The 19,808-nt window shown below is 51.0% G+C and overlaps 1 protein-coding gene across 3 annotated transcripts in view; it reads right to left on the reverse strand.

Moving 5' to 3' along the window:
- The window catches only part of PLEKHA6 (pleckstrin homology domain containing A6), a 141,971-nt gene that overhangs the window by 39,338 nt on the left and 82,825 nt on the right, over positions 1-19,808 (reverse strand). For all 3 annotated transcript variants that reach the window (XM_089908331.1, XM_089908329.1, XM_089908330.1), the window contains 4 exons: positions 8,704-8,784; positions 7,934-8,048; positions 2,239-2,343; positions 1,495-1,567 (listed from right to left, as the gene is read on the reverse strand). In XM_089908331.1, the coding sequence (XP_089764457.1) occupies positions 1,495-1,567; positions 2,239-2,343; positions 7,934-8,048; positions 8,704-8,784 (374 nt within the window). The remainder of the gene's footprint in view (positions 1-1,494; positions 1,568-2,238; positions 2,344-7,933; positions 8,049-8,703; positions 8,785-19,808) is intronic.

The following is a 19,808-nucleotide window of genomic DNA, read 5'->3' on the forward strand; positions in this document are numbered from 1 at the left end:
CCCTGTAAAACCCTCAGCTAGGGTTCAGAAGAAAGCTCACAGGGGTTACAGACTCCACGAGCTCCCCTTCTCCCCTTACTCGTCACTTGTACAAGGTCCAGTTTCCTGGACAGACCTTGGCATGGTACCCAGAGGATGGACTAAGCTAAAGGGACAGGAGGGCTGGGAGCCCAGAGCTTCTTCAGGAAGGCAGAGGCCATCATCCCCAGGAGGAGGTGGGCCCCCTGCCTGGCTGAGCCCAGGCCAGTGTCTAAGGGTCTCCTGAGAGCACCTCTCAGTGCATAGTGACCCTCCATCTCCATGCCCCTTGAGTTCAGAGCTTCTTAATGTTCTCCCCTTACACCAGGCCCAGAGTGTCTTCCCTGCAGAGACCCTGGCTTTCCCTCCAGCTTTTGTTATACTCTGGCTCCGGTGCGGCCCTACATCCAGGGGCCCAGCCTGAGCAGATTCTTCTCCCTCAATCTTGGGGTTTCCTCTGTGACTAGACCCTGGACGTGCATCCCCTTCCTGATCTCTCTCCTTGGGATTCAGGTGCCTCAGGGCACAGGGACAGCAGTGTTCTAAGGGCGGGGGCGGAGGGGGGGGCGGGTGGTCACTAGGTACAACCTTTGCCAAAGTTAATGATTCAGTGAATTGCTCCCAGGAGACCTGGAGGAATCAGAGCTCTGCCATTCCCAGGGCATGGAGGAAAAGGAAACAGCCACTCTTGCTGCTAGATCATTTTATCCTCTCCTCAGCGCCCAGGCCTCGTCGCACAGCATCAGTGTGACAGAACCGTCACTGTCATCAACCCTCACTAGTTCCTCCCTGCCCTCCTTGACATATCGTTGCTGTACATACTTTAAAAATAACTTCCTAGAGGCTGCTGCACCAAAGTTATAAGAGTTTTGCCCTCCTTTCTGTGGGGGAGGAAAGGGAGTGAGTGTTGGGGTAGGCAAAGAGGGCAGAAGCTGGGGGATAATCATTTACTCCACATTCACTGAGCACCTACTATGTGCCAGGTGCTGTCTTCAGTGCTGTGGATACAGCAGTGAACAAAACTGACCCAAAACTCCTGCCTACACAGATCGGATCATACATTCCAGTGGGATGGGGGAAGCTCAACATACAAGGTCCAATTAGCAGGTGACCTCTAGTGATGACCAGGGACCCTCGTCTTCTTCCTCCTTTTCTTTTCCCACCCACGCCCTCCCCCGGACTTCACCCTCTGTCATCTGACTGTCTTGTTCATCCATCACACCACCCACCAGGGCCTAGAACTCTGCCTGAAATCTAGTAGGCACTCAGTAAATATTGCCGAGTGTGAAATGAGTGAGTGAATGCGAGCTCTGTCTTTATCCCCTGTCACGTGCCACTGGTGCCGGAGACCACAGGGGGGATATGTGCCCCCCCACCCCCAACATCCATCAGAAACCGAGCCCTGTGACAGGGCAGAATGAGAAAGAGGGGGCCCTGGCTTCCCACAGCCCCTGCCAGTGCCAGGCGCAAGCTCACCTTTATAGTAGAAGAGGCAGCGATCCACCAGGACGAACCAGCGCTTATTCCACTGCTTAACCCCGGAGCTGGCCTGCAGGAGAAGTGGGGAATAGACAGGATAGTCTGTGACCTGGGCCTGGGGAGGTGGGTGTGTGCAGTGGAAAGAGTGCTGCACTCATTATAAGGACATCCTGCCTCTGTTTGCAGCTCTGCGACTAACAAGTGGCAGCAACCCCCAAGAGCCCTCAGAGGCAGGGAATGACATTACATTATTGCCTGTGACCTTCCACTTCCGTCATTCTGGGCCTCAGTGTCTCCCCCAGGGAAGAAAAACGGTGCAGCGATGAGCCAGAAAGGGTGAGCAGAAGGTCCGGCAGGGATAATGGCCAGGTCAACGAGGAGAGCTGGACCCCTAGACTTAGAGGAGACATCCCCCTCCCTTCATAGCAAGAGGGCCCTGCTGACTGAGCCACTGGGTTGCTCTGATAGGGTTGATGACAGCATATTTCAAAGTCATTGCATCTGCCCATCAGGAGACCTGGCTGAATTCCCAAATATAACACTAATTTCTCTGTGAGATTTTGGGAAGATACTCAACCTCTCTGAGCCTTTATTAAATTAGGAGATTTCGCAGAGATATACCAAAATAGAACCTGGAGGGATATAGCAAAATATACATGGGCTGTTATAACTACAGAGGAATTACAGCGCTATGAGGAGAAAGCAGGGATGCGGTGGGCAGAATGGAATAGGAGGCCTCACCTGCTTGAAAAGCCAGCCTGCCTTGGTGACAGGAGCACTGGGGTTCCGCTTCATGGAGTGCGAGCGCTTGCCGAAAGCGATGGCCTTGCGGGGCGTCCGGGTGGCCTAGGGATGCAGAGAGCAGCCAGCTTAACTCTTCCTCTCCTCCTTTCTGCTCCACCCGCCAAGAGGAGCTGCCCTTGGTGGGAGCTATCCCTCTCCAGGGCCCTGGCGGCCCTCATGTTAAGAGGCCCAGGTGAGAAGCTTGGATCTCTTACTAACTCAAGGGCACGGCCTTTCAATTCTTTGCTCTTTTTCTTATCTCTAAAATGGGGTTCAAAATTATAGTCCTACCTGTCTCACAGCGATGTGTGTTTTTTGCTTTTTCTTAAGGAGAAAATAAGACTTTTTATTTCACTCCTGGCCTATCCTTCTCTACTGGCCTTACTCCTTACCTCTTTCATAATGCTTTCTCAGACCCATTCAACTTCAAGTAAATTCCCTATGTCATCATATTCTCCAAGCCCAATTCATTCTTTTCTTTTTTCTTTTTTATAAATGTATTTATTTTATTTATTTATTTTTGGTTGTGTTGGGTCTTCGTTGCGGTGTGCGGGCTTCTCAGTGCAGTGGCTTCTCCTGTTGTGGAGCACAGGCTCTAGGCGTGCGTCAGTAGTTGTGGCACGTGGGCTCAGTAGTTGTGGCTCACGGGCTCTAGAGCGCAGGCTCAGGAGTTGTGGCGCAGGGACTTAGGTGCTCCGCAGCACATGGGATCTTCCCGGACCAGGGCTCGAATCCGTGTCCCCTGCATTTGGCAGGAGGATTCTTAATCACTGTGCCACCAGGGAAGCCCCCTATTCATTCTTGAATGTCCAACACACCACAGAGCAGGGAGGATGTATGGGTGTTCTCCTAGCTCCTTATTGCCACTGGGACTTCCCCACATTCTGGCAACAATCTCTCTTTCTCGAAGTATCAGTGATCTTTCACTGTTTAGCCCTTCTCACCACTATTAGCTTCTAGCTTCTTTTCTCAGAGTCTAAGGATTTTTTTTTTTTTTTTTTTGCGGTACGCGGGCCTCTCACTGTTGTGGCCTCTCCCGTTGCGGAGCACAGGCTCCGGACGTGCAGGCTTAGTGGCCATGGCTCACGGGCCAAGCCACCCCGCGGCATGTGGGATCTTCCCGGCCCGGGGCACGAACCCGTGTCCTTTGCATTGGCAGGAGGACTCTCTACCACTGCGCCACCAGGGAAGCCCGAGTCTAAGGATTTTGATATCAGTCATCCTCTCCATTCTAAATCTTGCCATCACTGTGGACAATTTCGTTGCTCCACAGTGAGAGGGAGGATGACCCATCCAGTGGCCTAACTTTAAACTACCTTGATGTCCTCAAGTCCAAAATCCTCCACTTCCAGCCCAGCCACTCACTCCCATGGCTGGCAACACCTTAGACTTGGCCAGCTCCCAAGCCCCTGTCAATTCTCATATCCCTATCTTCTGAGCACAGCATCCCATCCTCTGGGCTGTCTCACTCCATCCCTCAACGACACCAGCTTTTCTACTCCATTGAGATCCCCAGCTCCTCAATACTTGCCTTTTTTTCCTGGATCCATGAGCTACCTCCTGGTGTTAGTTGTTTCCCTACAAATACGCCCCCTGGTGGAATAGATCAACCACACTCTCCAACACCAACACCCTATCCAGTGCCTTTCCGCTTGATCTTCTCTGAAACTCTAAACCCCTGATTAATCAAATTATCCACCCTCCCTGCACTCAGCCAGACTGTAGTGCTGCTGGAGAACAATCACACCACAGTACAGATGAGGCCACCGTGACCCCTCAGTCCCCGGTGCTCCGCTGCACACCCTCACCTCTCTCCCGAGCCCAGCGACCTGCCCGCCACTGCCTTCCCCGCAGTGGCTTGGATCCGCCCCCACAGAGAAAATTGAGGTTGTCAGACACGCGCTTCCTCAATTTCACACCCTTTTATCCAGAAAATTACTGCCCTTACCACTCTCCTTGTCTCTCTTTCCCTTCAATGTCAGAAGAAGAGGTGTTTTCCTCCTTTCCAAGGCTATCGGGCCCAGCCTGCTGTCTCCTCTGAAACTTGCTTCATTGATAACCTCTCAAATCTGTCTTCATTTTTTCCTCCTCCACTGGCTGCTTCTCCTAAGCAAACATGCTCAGCTCTCTTCATCTTAAAGCATCCCTCTGTCTGTCTGTCTCTCTCTCACTGTCTGTCTCTGTCTCTCTCAGTCTTTCTCTCTCCTCCTTCTCACTGTCCCTCACGCACCCACACACACCTGACAGCCCCGTCCACCCTCCACCAGCTGTCCCCGTCAGGTAACACCTTCCCTCCCTTCCCTCTCTTTCTCCTCAGAGATAGGCTGCTGGGAAGAGTCCTGACTTCCTCTCCTCCCTTTACTCCTAAACCTCCTCCACTCCTTTCAGAAATGGTCCCTGCGATGTCAACTCAGGCCACTCAGTCCCTGACATTCTTAAGCACTGATAATGCGAACCTTTCTGTCCTTCCCGGAACTCTTCTTTTGGTTTCTGGGGCACTATTCCTTACTCTTCAATATTTACATCTGTGGCCAGTCCTTCTCAATCTCCACCTCCACTCTAAGTGTTGACAGACCTCAAACTTACGCTTTTAGTCTCATCATATATTGTGCCTGTGTAATGTCATCCATACCCATTGCCTCAGCTGCCAGCAATATGCCGAAAACTCCCTAATCTATATCTAGATTCATTTGCTAGAATGAATCTAGATATAGATTCATTTGTCCCAGTCCATTTGCTCACTAGTTGTCCAACTAGGATTAAATAAGCGCAGAACCAAACTCATCCTCTTTCTAACCAACTGGTTCTTCCGTAGTTCTCATCTCAGTGACTGGGCCACAATCTACCCAGTGGCCCAAACCAGAACTCTGAACAAGCTCACACCGTCCCCTCCTCCCTCCATTCCTCCACACCATCATTTACGCAGGGCTGACAAGTCTGTCTTCTTAATGGATCTCAAGCCTGTCCTTTCTTCTCCAATGCCGCTGTTGGTGCCTCACGGGTTGTCATCTCTTCTGCTTAGAATTTCTCACTACCTCTCGTCACTCAGGAGAGAATTCCAGTCCTCAGCACAGCATACAAGGACAGGCCTACGAGATCTGGCTGGGCCACCACCCACTTTCTGCCACTCCACCGGAAAGGCACCACCGCTGGTCATGCCAAACTCCGAGTGGTTCTCTCCCATCTCCCTAGGGCTTTGCTCACCATGGGAGGCGGGGGAACCCCACTCCCCTTGTCCACTACCACATCCCAACTCATCCTTCACAGCCTAGTGCAGGCCCCCCTAGTCCCCGAAACGCCCCTGTTCTCCCAGAGTAGCTGTTGTTCCCTCTTCTCAGAAACTTCCCATAGTCTAGAATCTGTCGCGCTGCAGCAGAGCTGTGGACTTTCTGTCTCCCGTACGAGACTGAGAGCTCTTTGTAGGGAGAAATTTTGTTTTGTTCATCTCTTTATTACCAGAGCCTAGCAAGGTGTCCAGCTATCAATAAGCACTTAGTAAATACTTGTAGAAGGAAGGAAAGAAGAAACTGGGGTTTATCATAAAGTACCTCCCGAAATGGAAAATGAAATTATTTTCTGTACTTTACTTGTAAAAACCCACATATAATGGCGGAGATCAGCCATCTGAAGAAGTCATCCACCACCCTCAGAATATGTAAATCTTTCCCTTTTCTCTCAGTCCGTCATCTGTCATAGTTTCACCTGCTCTCTGCAGCCTAAAAGCTGCTCCCTGCCACTTCAGCCATTCCCCTGCCAACCCCTCAGTAATACTCTAGCCTCCTTATCTTTCTGCCACAGCTTCCCAGCAACCCTCAACCTTAGGTCAATGCAACCATCTGCCAGGCCATAGCATTGCTGGAGAAAAACCACACACACCTGTGGATCAGAGCCACACAGATTCAGTCTATGACCTCAGGTGACCCTTCAGTATTATTGGGCAATATTCCAAATGTTCCTTGTTGACCACTGACCCTTGGGCTTATTCTGAAGCCCCCCACCCCCCAATGCCTCTCTATCAACCCCACTCTTCTCAGCAGAAAACCCTACCTCCTACTTCCCTGCAAAAGTTGAAAACAACAGGTGGGAGCGTCTTGAACTTCCTAGCCCCACCGCCACGTTTCATGTACCTATCTTACACAGCCTCAGGAAGAGGGCCCCTCCCCTATCCAGGCTGACAGCACCTTTGCACCTGGCTCCTGCCTCTACACAAACATGACTCATTGGCGATGCCCTTTCTCCTGAAACTACCTACTGGGTCATTCCCCTCCTGCCCTTAACACCTTGAAACAAAACAAAATGAACAAAGAAAAAACCTCCCTGCATCTTGCATATCTCCTAGCTGCTACCCTCCACCCCTCATTTCCCTTCACGGTCAAGTTTCTTTAAAAAATTTTTTTGGAAATATTTCAAACATTTCAGAAAAGTAGGGACTAAATCACCACTGCATGTTGTTTTCTTCCCCTAAAAAAACATGGCAAATAGAGCTGAAACTCCCTTTGAACCCCCTCCCCAATCTCATTACCTTTTCTTCCTTCCTAGAGGTGACCACTGACCACAAATTAGTATGCCTGTCCATGGTTATATGCTTGTACTGCAAGCTTATCTATAAAAACGCTGAATTACTTTTCATGTTTGTACATTTTACATAAATGATACCATGTTTTTCATATCCTACAACTTGCTTTTTCCTCAGCATTATGTTGTTAAGGTTCATCCTTGTTATACAGCTCGCTCCAGTCCATTTTTAATTTTTGGAGAGTCCTCCATTGTATGACTACACTCCCATTTACTATCTAGTTTCTTTCTTTCTTTCTTTTTTTTTTTTACGCGCAGGCTCAGCGGTCATGGCTCTCGGGCCCAGCCGCTCCGCGGCATGTGGGATCCTCCCAGACCGGGGCACGAACCCGTGTCCCCTGCATCGGCAGGCGGACTCTCAACCACTGCGCCACCAGGGAAGCCCTATCTAGTTTCATAGAAGAGCAGTTTTCTACTCTTCAGTGTCCTGTATCCGCCCTCCCATCTCCTCTTAAGCCCTCTCCAGCTTGTCTTTGTCTTCTGCGCTCCTCACACCACTGAACTGCTCTTATCAGGGTCTCCAATTACCACGATGTTGCTAAACGCCATGGATACTTTTAGCCCTTATCTTACTGGACCTCTTTGCAACATTCTTCTCTGATTACTTCCTCCTGATGGTCTCTTCCTTCCTCCTCCTTTCTGAGCACACAATTGTCATTCTTCATGAGTTATTCTTCTTTCGCTGTCCCCCTAGATCAGTGGTTCTCAGTGAGGGTGGGGCAATTTTGTCCCACAGGGGGCATTTGACAATGTCTGGAGACATTTTTGGTTGTCACAGGGCGGGGGCTACTGGCATCTAGTGGGTAGAGGCCAGGGCTGCTGCTCAACATGCTACAGAGAAAGAATGGTCCCACACTACAAAGAATTATCCAGCCCCCAATGCTAATAGTGCTAAGGCTGAGGACCCCTGGTCTAGATGTTGGTCTTCTGTATGGTTCTGGTCTGAGCCCTCTTTCCTCCCCACTCTCCACTTCCTGCATCACGTCACCTGCTCTTTGGAACCTGCAGAAAAAAGTAAGCAGCCTAATACGTTTCCTAGGATTCCTCCGCAGCAGCTTGCGTGGGGGACCAGACTTACCCGGACACTGGGCCGCTCTGGAGGGACCTCGGACACCATGTTGTGGTTGGATAGGTCACTGTTGGCGGTAGTTGGGCGTTTCCCACCTGTTTTATTGGACATGTCCAAGGTCGATCTGATTTCAAGTTGACCAAAAAAGAAGTGGCTAGTGAGACCAAGAGACAATGGGTGCCACCCATCCCTTTTCCCAACCCCGCCATTCACTGTTCCAGCCTTCAGCACAAATTAGGTCCCCTCAGTGGTCCCAAGGGGTCCTCTCAGCGGCTCCCGCTGCTTTTCCGAGATTATATGCCAGTAACCCTGGACAGTCTCCTCTTTTTCTCCTGCAAATTTATCTTAAAAACCTAGACCCTAGGACTCTGGAACTCGGACTATGAGAGTCATTTAATTATCTTTTTTTCCTTTCGTTTACCGAGCCAACATCAGAGGAATTAGCATTTGGCTCTCGTGGTCATAGCAGGTTCCCTCACCGCTCTCCTCAGAGGCCCCTGGTGATTGATATGCCAGCCTCAGACACGCCTCACTCCTTTAGCTCAGCCCGTGGGATGCACTAACCTGGGACCTGCAAGATTCCAGAAAAAGTGGTTGAGGGTATCAAGCCAGATGGGTCTCAGGAGTTTCCAGTCCTCAGAACCGAGGTGAGCGACCCTAAACCTCTCCTCCTCTCCTTTCTGACCCCCACACCCTTCCTCTTCCTAGCTACACAGAGGCAGCGGGATGATGGTGGTTAAGGACGGAAAGGCCAAACAGCAAGTAAGGGGTAAACGTACATTTTCAAGTCAAACTTTTTGTTTTCCTCTGGGACCTGGCCGGTCAGTGGGTGTAGAAATGTGTTCCGTCTTTCATTATGGCTGTGGAGGCAAAAGAGAGAGAGAAGCTGTGGTCAAGACGAAGAAGGCAGAGACACAGGCTAAAGGGTGGACAGGCCCTAGGCAGTGACAGGGATGGCGACCACACAGGAGCTCGTTGCTCTGTCCTCCAGTGGGACCGTAAGCCGCAAGACAGAGGGCTGGGCTGTAGAAGGTCATTTGGGGAGGGGAAGGGAGGGGAGGGGACGGGAGGGGGCGGAAGATGTCTTTCTGACAGTGTTAATTACTGACTAGAGATCCCCAGGCTGGAAAGAAACCCCACTTAACCCTTTCAGTGGCCATCCTGGGCATGTATGTGGGGGGCGGGGAGGGGCTCCAATAGTCAAGACTTGGTGTTTGGCTGGTTCCCTCCCAGGGACAACTCCTGCCAGGGCTCCACATAAAAACCGCTCACTCATTATTTGCTAAAAGAATTCTCTTGCAACCTTGGACTCCTTCCTCTCCTGCTCTATCTCTTTCTTCAAATGAAATGAGACATCCAGAAATTCCATCCTTGAGCTTGGGCTGGGCTCCACTCACACCCCAAGTCCAGGGCCTCCCCGTCTAGGGGCTACCTGACTAGCCGACACCTCAGGAGCTGTCCAGCATTGAGGTGAGTGCTGGCTCTCAGTCCGATCTAATTAAGGGATGCTGTGGCCGGGGAGGGTAGTGCGGACAGCCTGCCAGGAAGCAGGGGCGAACATGGGCCAGGGCCGGGGTCTGTGCAGAGGCAGATGGGAGGCTCCCTTGGGAGCTGTGGCCCTTCTGGCTGGCTGGCTTCCACGCTAGCTCCCGGTGGCTCTGCAGGGAGGTAAGGGAGGAAGGGCAGCGGACAGAGCTTAGGGAGGGGCTGGTGCAGAGGGTCTAAGCCATAAATGGCTTGAGACGGATTCTGAAAGCAGAGGGCCACCTGGCAAGAAAGCTGTGGGAGATTCAAGCGTGCAGCCAGCGGGGGGCTGGAACAATTTTAAGGTCCTCTTCACCTACCCCTCTTGGGAGATACTGTGAGAGCCCAGAGCATGCTCAGTCCACCCCCAGAAGCTGGTGCCCGCACAGAGCCTACCAAGGCTGCACGGCGGCTTGTGGGTCTTAATACCAGGCCACCACGCACTCCCACAGCAAAGGGCCAGCGCTCTGCTTGGCAAGTGGCAGGTTAGCTAGCACCAGGGGAAAACAGTGTGGTCCCTTCAGCTGCATGAGAGAAGTAAAACAACCTTTTGGAGAGCACCCTTCCATTGCCGAGGATGCTTCCCAGCCCTTAAGACGTCTGCTGAAGCTAAAGATCATATCGGAGGGTATTTTTTCAGCTTCCAAACCAGTCATGTTCAGATCGAATCCAAAGACATGTGGGAGACAGAAGCCCAGTGGGCAGTGGCCACAGCCTCTGTGGAAATCTGGTTTTGCAGCCAGGACCCTAAATCTGGCCAGTGTCTATTCGGCCTGGGTTCTAACTCTAGCACATTGATAACCCGCTCCCTGCTTCTCAAACTCTACTCCTCCCTTCTTCCCAGGTCCAATAAGGATGCTCTCCTCAACTTAACCACAGGGGATCTTTGCAAGGGACAGGAGCCGTTTCCAGTCACCCTCATCCCTGGCTCTGCCTCATCTAGGGGTGGGGGCAGGCAGTCTGTGACAGCTAAGATCCTTGAGGCACAAAGGTCTCTGCTGTTTCCCAGTGGCACAGATCACAGGGGGCACCCTGACACCCCTCCACCCATTCCGTCCCCTTTGGCCCATTCTGCTGTACACATTCCCTGTGCTAACTCTGCTGGAACCTTTCCTGCAGGCACTGGTACAGATGGACAGATGGACGGAGAGACAGACACACACAGAGGCACACACACAGTCTGCTGTCAGCTGGTACAAGTCTTTCAGAGGACACCAAATTCCTTCCTGCCCCAGACTCTCCTACCCAGTTACCCCTACAAATGACGTCCTCGCTCCATCCCGGCGCTACCAATTTCAAAACAGCTTCCCCTTCACAAACACTGCAATGCAGCAACCATTGACCTAACTGCTCTCCCTTCTCCAGGTCACACGGGGCAGGCCTCTCACTCTGACGCCCCCGGATCCAGTGACCTGCCCGCTCAGCTCTCACTTCACTTGACTCACAGCCCACTGAAGAAATCCCTACCTGACCCGTCGATCAGCTCGAAACTTCAACATCTTTTAGGCAGCTTTGTCCCCTGTTTGGCAGCCTCAGAGGACCCACCAGCCACCCTGCTCGTACCATCCCTCTGAGAAGTAAGTCCTCCGGTCCGGCTCGCCGTGCCGTGGCTGAGCTCCAGGTGCACGTGGCAGCGGCAGGCGCTGCTCTTTCCCCTCCTCCTGGCTCCAGCACCAGGAAGGGGGAGGGCCTCTCCCTGGGTGGTGGTAGGGGTGCCCAGGTGCCCTAGGGGGTCTGCAGCTTCCCAGCATTCAGACAGAACGCTGCCCGGCAGAGTGCCAGAGGCAGAATAAGTGAGCAGGAGATGACATCTTCTCAGGTCAGGTGCCCAAGGAGAAAATGCAAAAACGGAGAGACGGAGTACACGGAGCAGGTGTACAACTTCCAGGTAGTCTGACCTCACCGAGCTAAGGACGCAGAGTAGCTGGGCGGACGGAGGAGTCTGGGGCTGCATTCCCATCTGCACGGCAGAAACCCATGCCAGCCCAACCTGCAGGAAGACAGCCCTCCCTGCCTCCCCTCGCCCAGAACACAGGCCCTTGGGCTGAAATCCACTTGCTTCACAGAGACCCTTTTGACCCAGTGGGCACAAGGGTTAAGTGAGGCTCCAGGTTCACGTGCTGCTGTTATCGTTGCTGCCGATGCCGGGAAGCTCTCTCTCCTCCCAGCCTGCCCAGCCTTCCGTACGGACAGGAGCATAATGAACACGAAGCTTGTCTGCAGCATCCCCCTACACACTCCCTTCAGACACAGCCCCAGGTTGCTTGCCCTCCTCTTGGGGTGGCCCAGCAGATGAAGGGCAAGTGAGGCACATGGGCGTGGGTGTCATGGAGCCAGAGCTGGTGGCGAGGACTGGCTTCTCTGCTTGGGTGAAATGGAAGAAAAGCTTCTTCCCAAATCTTATGAGGAAGAGGGTAGCAAATGTGGCTCAGACGGGGTCACCATGTGTTTATTTTTGTAAATCTGCCCAGCTGCAATATAATACATTCCAGCTGGAAACTGTCAGATCTGCTCGGGGCAGGGAGGTTTGCATCGTCGTTAGCTACTCTGAACTCTCCAGAGATCGAAGATGGTCGCATCTCCCCTTTTCCTAATGTCCTCTGTGTCTTAGGGCCCTCCACGCAAGGGGCTTCTGAAGGTCATCTCTTCCAAGCCCCTGCCTCCAGGCAAGCCTGCTCTCCAATCAGTCTCAATAAGTGCTTTGTTTGTTTGTGAAGGATTCCAGGAAAGGAAGCTCCAGACCCACTGTTATCTTATACTGCCTAGATGTTCTTTTTTGATATCAAATTTCAGTTCCTCTGGCTTTTGATATCATTCCATTTTTATCTTTGGATGACAGAATCCTTTCTGACCAATGTGTGGTTCCTTTCAGCAGCACCAGGCATTCTGGTGACATCATAGTCTGTTGTTATGGCAATTTTGTGATGTCAACAGACACTGAAAGGGAGGAGCTAATCTAATTTTTTGGATTGAGGACAGAACTCAGTCAGAGAACAAAGCAATCAGTGAATGGAAAAGGACAACATAATTATTTAACCCGTGATGAGTCAAGCTGGGTGGATATAGCTGGGGTCAACAGCTGCTGGTACTCAAGCAACTAATCCTAAATCCAAAGGTCAATATATTCAGCCATCTGGTGGTACTTCTGCGAATGCTTTATCCTGATGACAAGTGGCTTCACTTTCCAGATCCCACCTCTCCCTGTCCCTAATCCAGTTACTGGAGCCCTGCTGTGGTTATGGAGAGCTGGGCCCTCTCCTGATGCCTGCTTGGGGTCTCTGCCTGTGCACAGTAGGTACCCAATAAATATTCGTTGAATGAATAAGTGAATGAATGAATGAACAAAAGAAACTCCATATGCTCTGATTTAATTTTTAGCCACCTGCATTTGGAATTTAACGTTCTATTACCAAGGGCTTCCCTATCTTTGCTCTCTCTTAAAATTAATTACTTCCTCTCCATGAGAGCAGCTCTGTTTTTGTCCCCTCACCCCTTCACTTAGCTCCCCTGCCTGGCTCCCCCTTGAATATATAGCTTGGCTTTGATCCATCTTCATTAGGAGGGGAAGAAAATTAAGCTCATCTGCACAGAAGGAGGGGTGGAGGTGCCTTGGGAAATGAGTTTTCTTCCTCTAGAAGGCAAAAATATCCCTTTCCCTTCAATTTGAGCTCAGGGGCCTCCCACAGCCTTCGCTTAACTTGCAAGTTAAATTACTTCTCCCATGCCCACTGAAGATAGCACAGGAGGAGGAAGGAAGGCTCAAGGGTTTCCCCTGCTTGTCGAGAGCTCTGAAATCCTCAGAATTAAGTGAGCACACAGAATGCCTGGCTGGAGTTTCTTTCCTTTGCCACTAAACTGCACAGATGACAGGTTTTCATTAGGTTAGACACCAGGAAGAACTTACCAGGTATGGAACATTAAAAAAGGGAAACAGGGACAGGTAATCAGTTTTTTTTTTCCCTCTCCTCTTCCCTTTCTTTTGGGATGTCAAAGGCCTCCATTTCTCAAGAACAAATGGTTATGAATCCATCTCCAAATGGACTCCTTGAATTCCACCCAAGGGAAGGGGGAATCTCAAGCAATGAAGGAGATTTTGCTATGAAGACAGGAGCAACCCTAAACTCCCGAGTTGCCCACTAGGTGTTCCCCTATCCACGGTACCTATGAAGGTGGCCCCAATGGCAGTGCCGTCAGTGAGAAGAGAATTGGCAACACCGGGCTTTCAGTCCAAGGTCCAACATGAGGGTGACTTGACTTCTTTGGCCCTTAGTTTTCTCACATGCAAATGAGGTACTTTCTAATTCTATGAAATAATAACTGGAAACTTTCAAAATGTGAAATATTTTATGCACAAGAGATAATGCCTATGATTATTCTGCTTAAAAACAAATCAAGAGGGACTTCCCTGGCGGCGCAGTCGATAAGACTCCACACTCCCAATGCAGGGAGGCTGGGTTAGGGAACTAGATCCCACATGCATGCTGCAACTAAGAGTTCACATGCCACAACTAAGGAGCCCATGTGCCGTAACTAAGGAGCCCACCTGCCACAACTGAGGCCTGCCACAACTAAGACCCAGCTCAACCAGATAAATAAATATATAGATAAATAAATAAATAAGTAAATATTTAAATATTAAAAAAAACAAATCAAGAAATATGCTAGGTACTGGAGCTAGAAAATGAAAAACACACAGTCTCAGGCTTAAGATGGCAGTGGATGGAGCAGGAGCTGGGAATGCGGGGACTGGCATTCCAGAAGTGCCAAAACCAATCAATTGCAAAGAAAAGAGGTAGATCCTCTCCATTTTCCAAGCGTTTGTCCTCCATCTAGTTTGGGCTTTTCTACAGTTCTACAGGCACCTGCAGCCTCTAATTGCAGGCGCTAGTGACAGCCTCACTACGAAGGTAACTGTGTACTGATTCATCTCCAAACATTCTCCCCAAGAATCGGTATCTATCTGGAGTAATACCTGGCACCATGCAGTCAAAAGCAGCAAAATCAACCCGGGTCTTCGTGACTCTTTGCAGACATGCATGTCTGCACATGTGTGCACACACACGCACCACACACTCAGGATGGACACCCAGAGGTCCCACCGTGATAAATACTGAATGACTAGAGAGATACATTCAACTCCTTCCACCCTGGGCCCCTCTTGGTTATCTGCAGGACACCAAGCTGCGGCATCCCCAGAGCTCCTGAGAATTAGCCCCGCCAGGCTTTCCCATCCAGACAAGGCTTTGGCTTCTGGCATTATCGCTCATTAGATAGAGGACTGTGAGGCGAGTGGGAAGGAGGGCTGCTATGGCCCGTTCCTCCCACTTCCTTCTCCCCCAGCTAGCAAATTCCAAGCTCAGACTGTCCACACACCAGGGAGGATTTCTGCAGCCGACAAAGGAGGCGAAGGTGGGGAGACTTTTGACTCCTGCTCTCCACGTCCCCTCTGGATCTCATCATCATTTTCAAGGAGCTTTATGTGTTCTACCTTTCTCTCCCAATGAAAAAACAACTTGGTTTACATTCTCAACCATCCTGATGTGCCTGATTCCTGAGACTCCCACCAACCCCCGTCATTCCTGGGAAAAAGTACACTTCCTAGCCAAGTTCTCCCCACCCAAATCCCTCTGCAGCCACACAAAGGGGACATCGAAAGGGGTCGGCCCTGGTGGCACCTCTAGGTATTTGCAAGTGGGAAAGGCCCCTCTACCTGACACTGTCTTTTTTCCAGATGCTGCCAACAGATCAAAATACCAGTCCTGCAGGCTCTAGGGACACAGCTGTCAGCCCTGTACTTGCATTTACTCTCTTCTCTCCTCCCTGCCCTCGCTCCAGCCCTCCTCCTGCGCCACAGTCATTTCCAAACTGGCAAGATTAGAGTGTCTTCTCCAAGTAAGCTTGGAACATCCAAAAATGCTGGCTACTGGGCTGAGTGCCTAGGAGATAAGGCCCAGGCTGCTCTCTTTCCTGCTAAACTCTGCCTGTCCTCACAGCCCCTTCCCTGCCCCAAAGGGTCAAAACACCTTTTCCTTCCCTGCTATGACCAATCATGGAACACTGGGGGAATTTCACCTGAGTTTGGCCCCTACCTCAGGTAGAAAGCAGAAAAGCTGGCTCAGTAGCCGAGGGATGGAAATTACAAATCAGGGATCCAGATCCAGGCTTCCTCCCTTCCATCCTAGGTGGACGTCCTTCTCTAGTCTCTCACTATATAATCGCCTGAGCCTGGACATTCAAGCTTACAACTGCAGGTAAGGGTATGGGGGCCTTGGGTACTCTTTAGTCAGGGCAATGCTTCGCTGTGTGTATGTGAGCGCGTGCGTGTGTGTTTATGCGTATGTGTGTGTGTCTGGTGAGGGGGAGAGTACAAATATCACTCAGGGGAAGTTCATGGGGAATCTTCATGCTGATCTACCCCAACTTGGATGATCTTATCTTCAAACTGAGTATTTTACTTTATGGAACTCCACTTGTCTTCTGAAAAATAAAGATAAACAGAGTGGGTATTCGGCATAACCATGCCAGTTACTAAAATGCTGAAGTTCTTCCATATTGGTTGGTAAAGGGCTACTCTTCCAATAAGGAAGAATTTCAATATTTTAATAACTGGCCCTCCCCTCCTCTATGTGATCCAGAGACACCTTGGGGCCCTCCAGGACTCCAGGCCAGTGTCCTTTCTGGTTGATAAATTACTGAGTGTCATTGCTGGGATGACCATTCCTTAACTATCTGAACACCGACGGCCCTTCCACGTGTTGAGAACTGTGATTCTGAGCACAGAAGTCATCTCAGGCAGCTCGAGAGGCATTTCCCCCCTCACACGCTGGCCCAACTTGGAAAACTGGGGCAACCCAGCTCCCTGGGGTTCCTCAGGCTCCTTGCCCTTGTGCCTCTGTGCTGTCCCTGCTCAGGGGAAAAGGAAATGAAAGGAGAAACAGGAGCTCTCTACGGCTCCAGCTCCACATTTTCCTTCTCTCATCCTTCCCCTGAGTGGCCCCCAGCTAAGCCAGATAGAAGTAGAGGGAAAAGGGCTCCAGTCCCCTCCCCTCAGCCTCCAAGCTGCTTTCTCCGACAGTCAGCAACTGGAAAGAGGCCCAAGAGGTAACGGGCAGAGCAATAATTAATTACCACCCCCCCCAACACACACACCCGCCAAGCTCTGAGCCAAATCCCAAACCCCTACCCTTCAGAGACTGAGGAAGCCCAGCTGTCTGCTTCTAGGCCTGTGGAAGGTCACTCGAGCCATCCTTCCTCATTCCTAGCTCAGCAGATTTGGTCCTGGTGTCCCACAGACAGCAGTCACCCCACCCACCCCCAGGGAACGAATTGTACAAAGTGAGTGTTTGGAGGGTAATGCAGCTGGGCTGGTGCCCCTCCTTCCACACCCTCAAAAGCTACAAATGCCTTCTTGGTTCCCAATCCAGCAATCTGTGGGCGTCAAGCTCTTCCATGGCTCAGTTTCCTCGTTTTAGGAATGAAACAGTAGTAATAAGTGGTGACCTGTTTAGAAGACAACACAAATTTCCTACCAGACTAGACAGCAGAGGAAGAAAGGTGATGATGCTCTGAAGGGGTAAACACAGGGAAACCATTAAACTCATGTGGTCTCTGGTCCTTGCACTGGGAAGAAGGCAAGGCCCATTCCAGAGTCAGGGGAGCCAAGAGTCACTGCCCCAGCTATAGTGACAAGAGAGACAAGACAAAGTTCCCGTCTCCTTGGTTGTCCCCAGGCCCTGCTACTTCTCCAACCTAAGCTCCTCATCTCTGGGAGAGAAGAGAGCCTTATGATTCAGGGGGGAGACTAGAGCTCCACAAGGCCCGCTGCAAGAACACAGGGGTGAAAGTCACAAACCCTCTTGCTGCTAACCCCCACGGGCTACAGGTCTGGGCACTGTGTGTGATGTAGGGTGGGAGGTACCCAAAAATGTTAGTCTGACCACACCTGCCTGGGTGCAGAGGTGTGGAGGGGCAGCCACACACAAACTGCTTACAACCTGGACCTTCTTTGTCACTGTGCCTGGCCGGCACCTCACACCCAGACACTGAATGGCTGTCTGGTGGAGTGGCTTAGAGGCAGGCCAGTGGTCTGACCACAGTGGGAGGAGGGAACATGTGCTGTACTGCTCTGGGATGTTGAATTGCTAGTGCGAGGCAGGAGAGCTCAGCCTTGAATCCTCTCACAAGGGAATCCAATGGGTGGGTTCCATCTGCTCCATGGCCCCTCCTCTCCCCTCTCACTTCCTACTGGCCAGCCAGACTCTGATAAGAGCCTACTGAACAGAGGCTTTGTCTGGGGAAGAAGAGAGCAATAAATCAACAGGAGCAGGAAGGCAGGAGCCTCGGCGACTGCTTTGGGAGGAGGAGGCCCCCACCTCGGAGGGCTGCATGGGGTGTGGATGCAAAGGCAGGTGGGATGGCAGCAAAGCTCTAGTGTGAGCACTGCTTCTCACCTGCCCCCTGGGAGGGCTCAGCTTCTTGTCTCTCCTAGATTGGGAGTAACGGGTGAGCAGGGATGCAGATGGATTGTGGGAAATTTTGAACGCCTCCTTCTGTAGGGAGTGAGGAATCTGGAACTTCCCATGTACTCAGGGAGCTTGCTAAGGGCTCAAAGGGCAGAGGAATCTCCCCGGATTGCTGTCTGCTGTAGAAAAGATCCAAAAGGAGCTGGGGGACAAGGGCCACCAGTGGAACCAGCCAGGAAATGACTGTGTCTGGAGAGAGACGTTGTTGTCTCCACCTCTGTGTGCTGAGAAAAGTCATTGTGAGCTCCCCTGACATCCCAGAGAGGGAAAGTGAGACCTGGAAGGGAAAGGACTTGGAGAACTTTTGAAGAGAGCTGTAACATGAAAACAAAGAATGGCTGGCACATGGCTGTGGCTGAGCAGTACTGACCTCTTTACTTTTCTGGGCCTCAGTTTCCCCATCTGTAACATGGAATGATACCACATTGCTGGGAGGATTAAGCAAGATCACATATTTAAAGCACCTAGGAGAATGCTTGGCACATAACAGTTGCTCAGTCAGTGGCTGATGTTATAATCATTTATAAGATAAAGGAGTGAAATGAAACAAGGAGCACTATTCCATCCAATTTAGTAGCTGCTAGTCATATGTGGCTATTTACATTTTCATTAATTAAAACTAAGTAAAATTAAAATTTCAGTTTCTCCGTCACGCTAGCCACAGCTCAAGAGCCACCATGCCTAGAGGCCACCTAACTGGCCAGGACAGTTGTAGCATGTTCCACCATTGTGGAGTATTCTATCGGATAGCACTGGGCTAGATGTTCCCTAAGCCACCTTCCAGTTCTAATCTTTTTGGACTCTATAAAACACGTAACTCCAAACCAGTCTGTCCTTCCTCCAGCTGATATGTGTTCAGTGTCCTCAGGAAATGCAAGTTCTCTTACAGTCCTCAGCTAAACCAAAAAAAAAAAAAAAAAAAAAGGAAATCTGCTACCAACAACAATAAAAAAGTTAAAAATCTAAAATCAAATGATACACTCCAAAGACCAATCAAAATTAATTTGGATAATACATCATTTTAAAATATATGCATTGGGCTTCCCTGGTGGCGCAGTGGTTGGGAGTCTGCCTGCTGATGCAGGGGACGCAGGTTCGTGCCCCGGTCCGGGAAGATCCCACATGCCGCGGAGCAGCTGGGCCCGTGAGCCATGGCCGCTGAGCCTGCGCGTCTGGAGCCCGTGCTCCACAACGGGAGAGGCCACAGCAGTGAGAGGCCTGCGTACCGCAAAAAAAAAAATAAATAAATAAAAAATAAATAAAATATATGCATTAAGACTCCCCTCCAGGGCTTGAAAATATTGTTACTACTAACAGCCCTACTGGGGGCAGGCCCTGGGGGAGGCAACTGGGAAAGGTTACAGAGAGGATCACGGAGGTTGGAAAAGGTGAAAGAACAAGGAATTGTCCCTCCTTCCTGCCTCATTTTCCTTCTTGGATTGGCCAACTTCTGGTGAGGCTGGAGGGAGGAAGAGCAGACAGGTCGGCTGCATGGTCTGCGGGGTCCTGTGGTCCACAGTGGGAGGAGCCAGCACAGAGGGGAAGAGAGGGAAGAGGACTGCCACCGAGGACAGCAGGCTCAGGAGTCTTCCTTCCCTTGCACTTCCCCTGTCCCCACCCCGGCCCCCACCCAGCCTGGAGCCTGTGGTAATCATAGGGATACAATCTGTTCCTAAACAAATAGCACATGAGGCTGGTGCCAGAGTGTGTCCATTGATAACCGTGGCTTAGAGAGGGGAGGGGAGACGATCTCAGAGGAATGGAAGAGGCACTCCCAGACCTAGACCCTGCCTGGAGCCCAGGTAATGGAAAGAAGAACTTGGGAAGAAAAGGAAAGT

This window comes from Delphinapterus leucas, chromosome 1, assembly GCF_059928025.1.
Source record: "Delphinapterus leucas isolate spDelLeu-1000000601 "Yukka" chromosome 1, BTC_Dleu_Yukka2, whole genome shotgun sequence".
Lineage (NCBI taxonomy): Eukaryota > Metazoa > Chordata > Mammalia > Artiodactyla > Monodontidae > Delphinapterus > Delphinapterus leucas.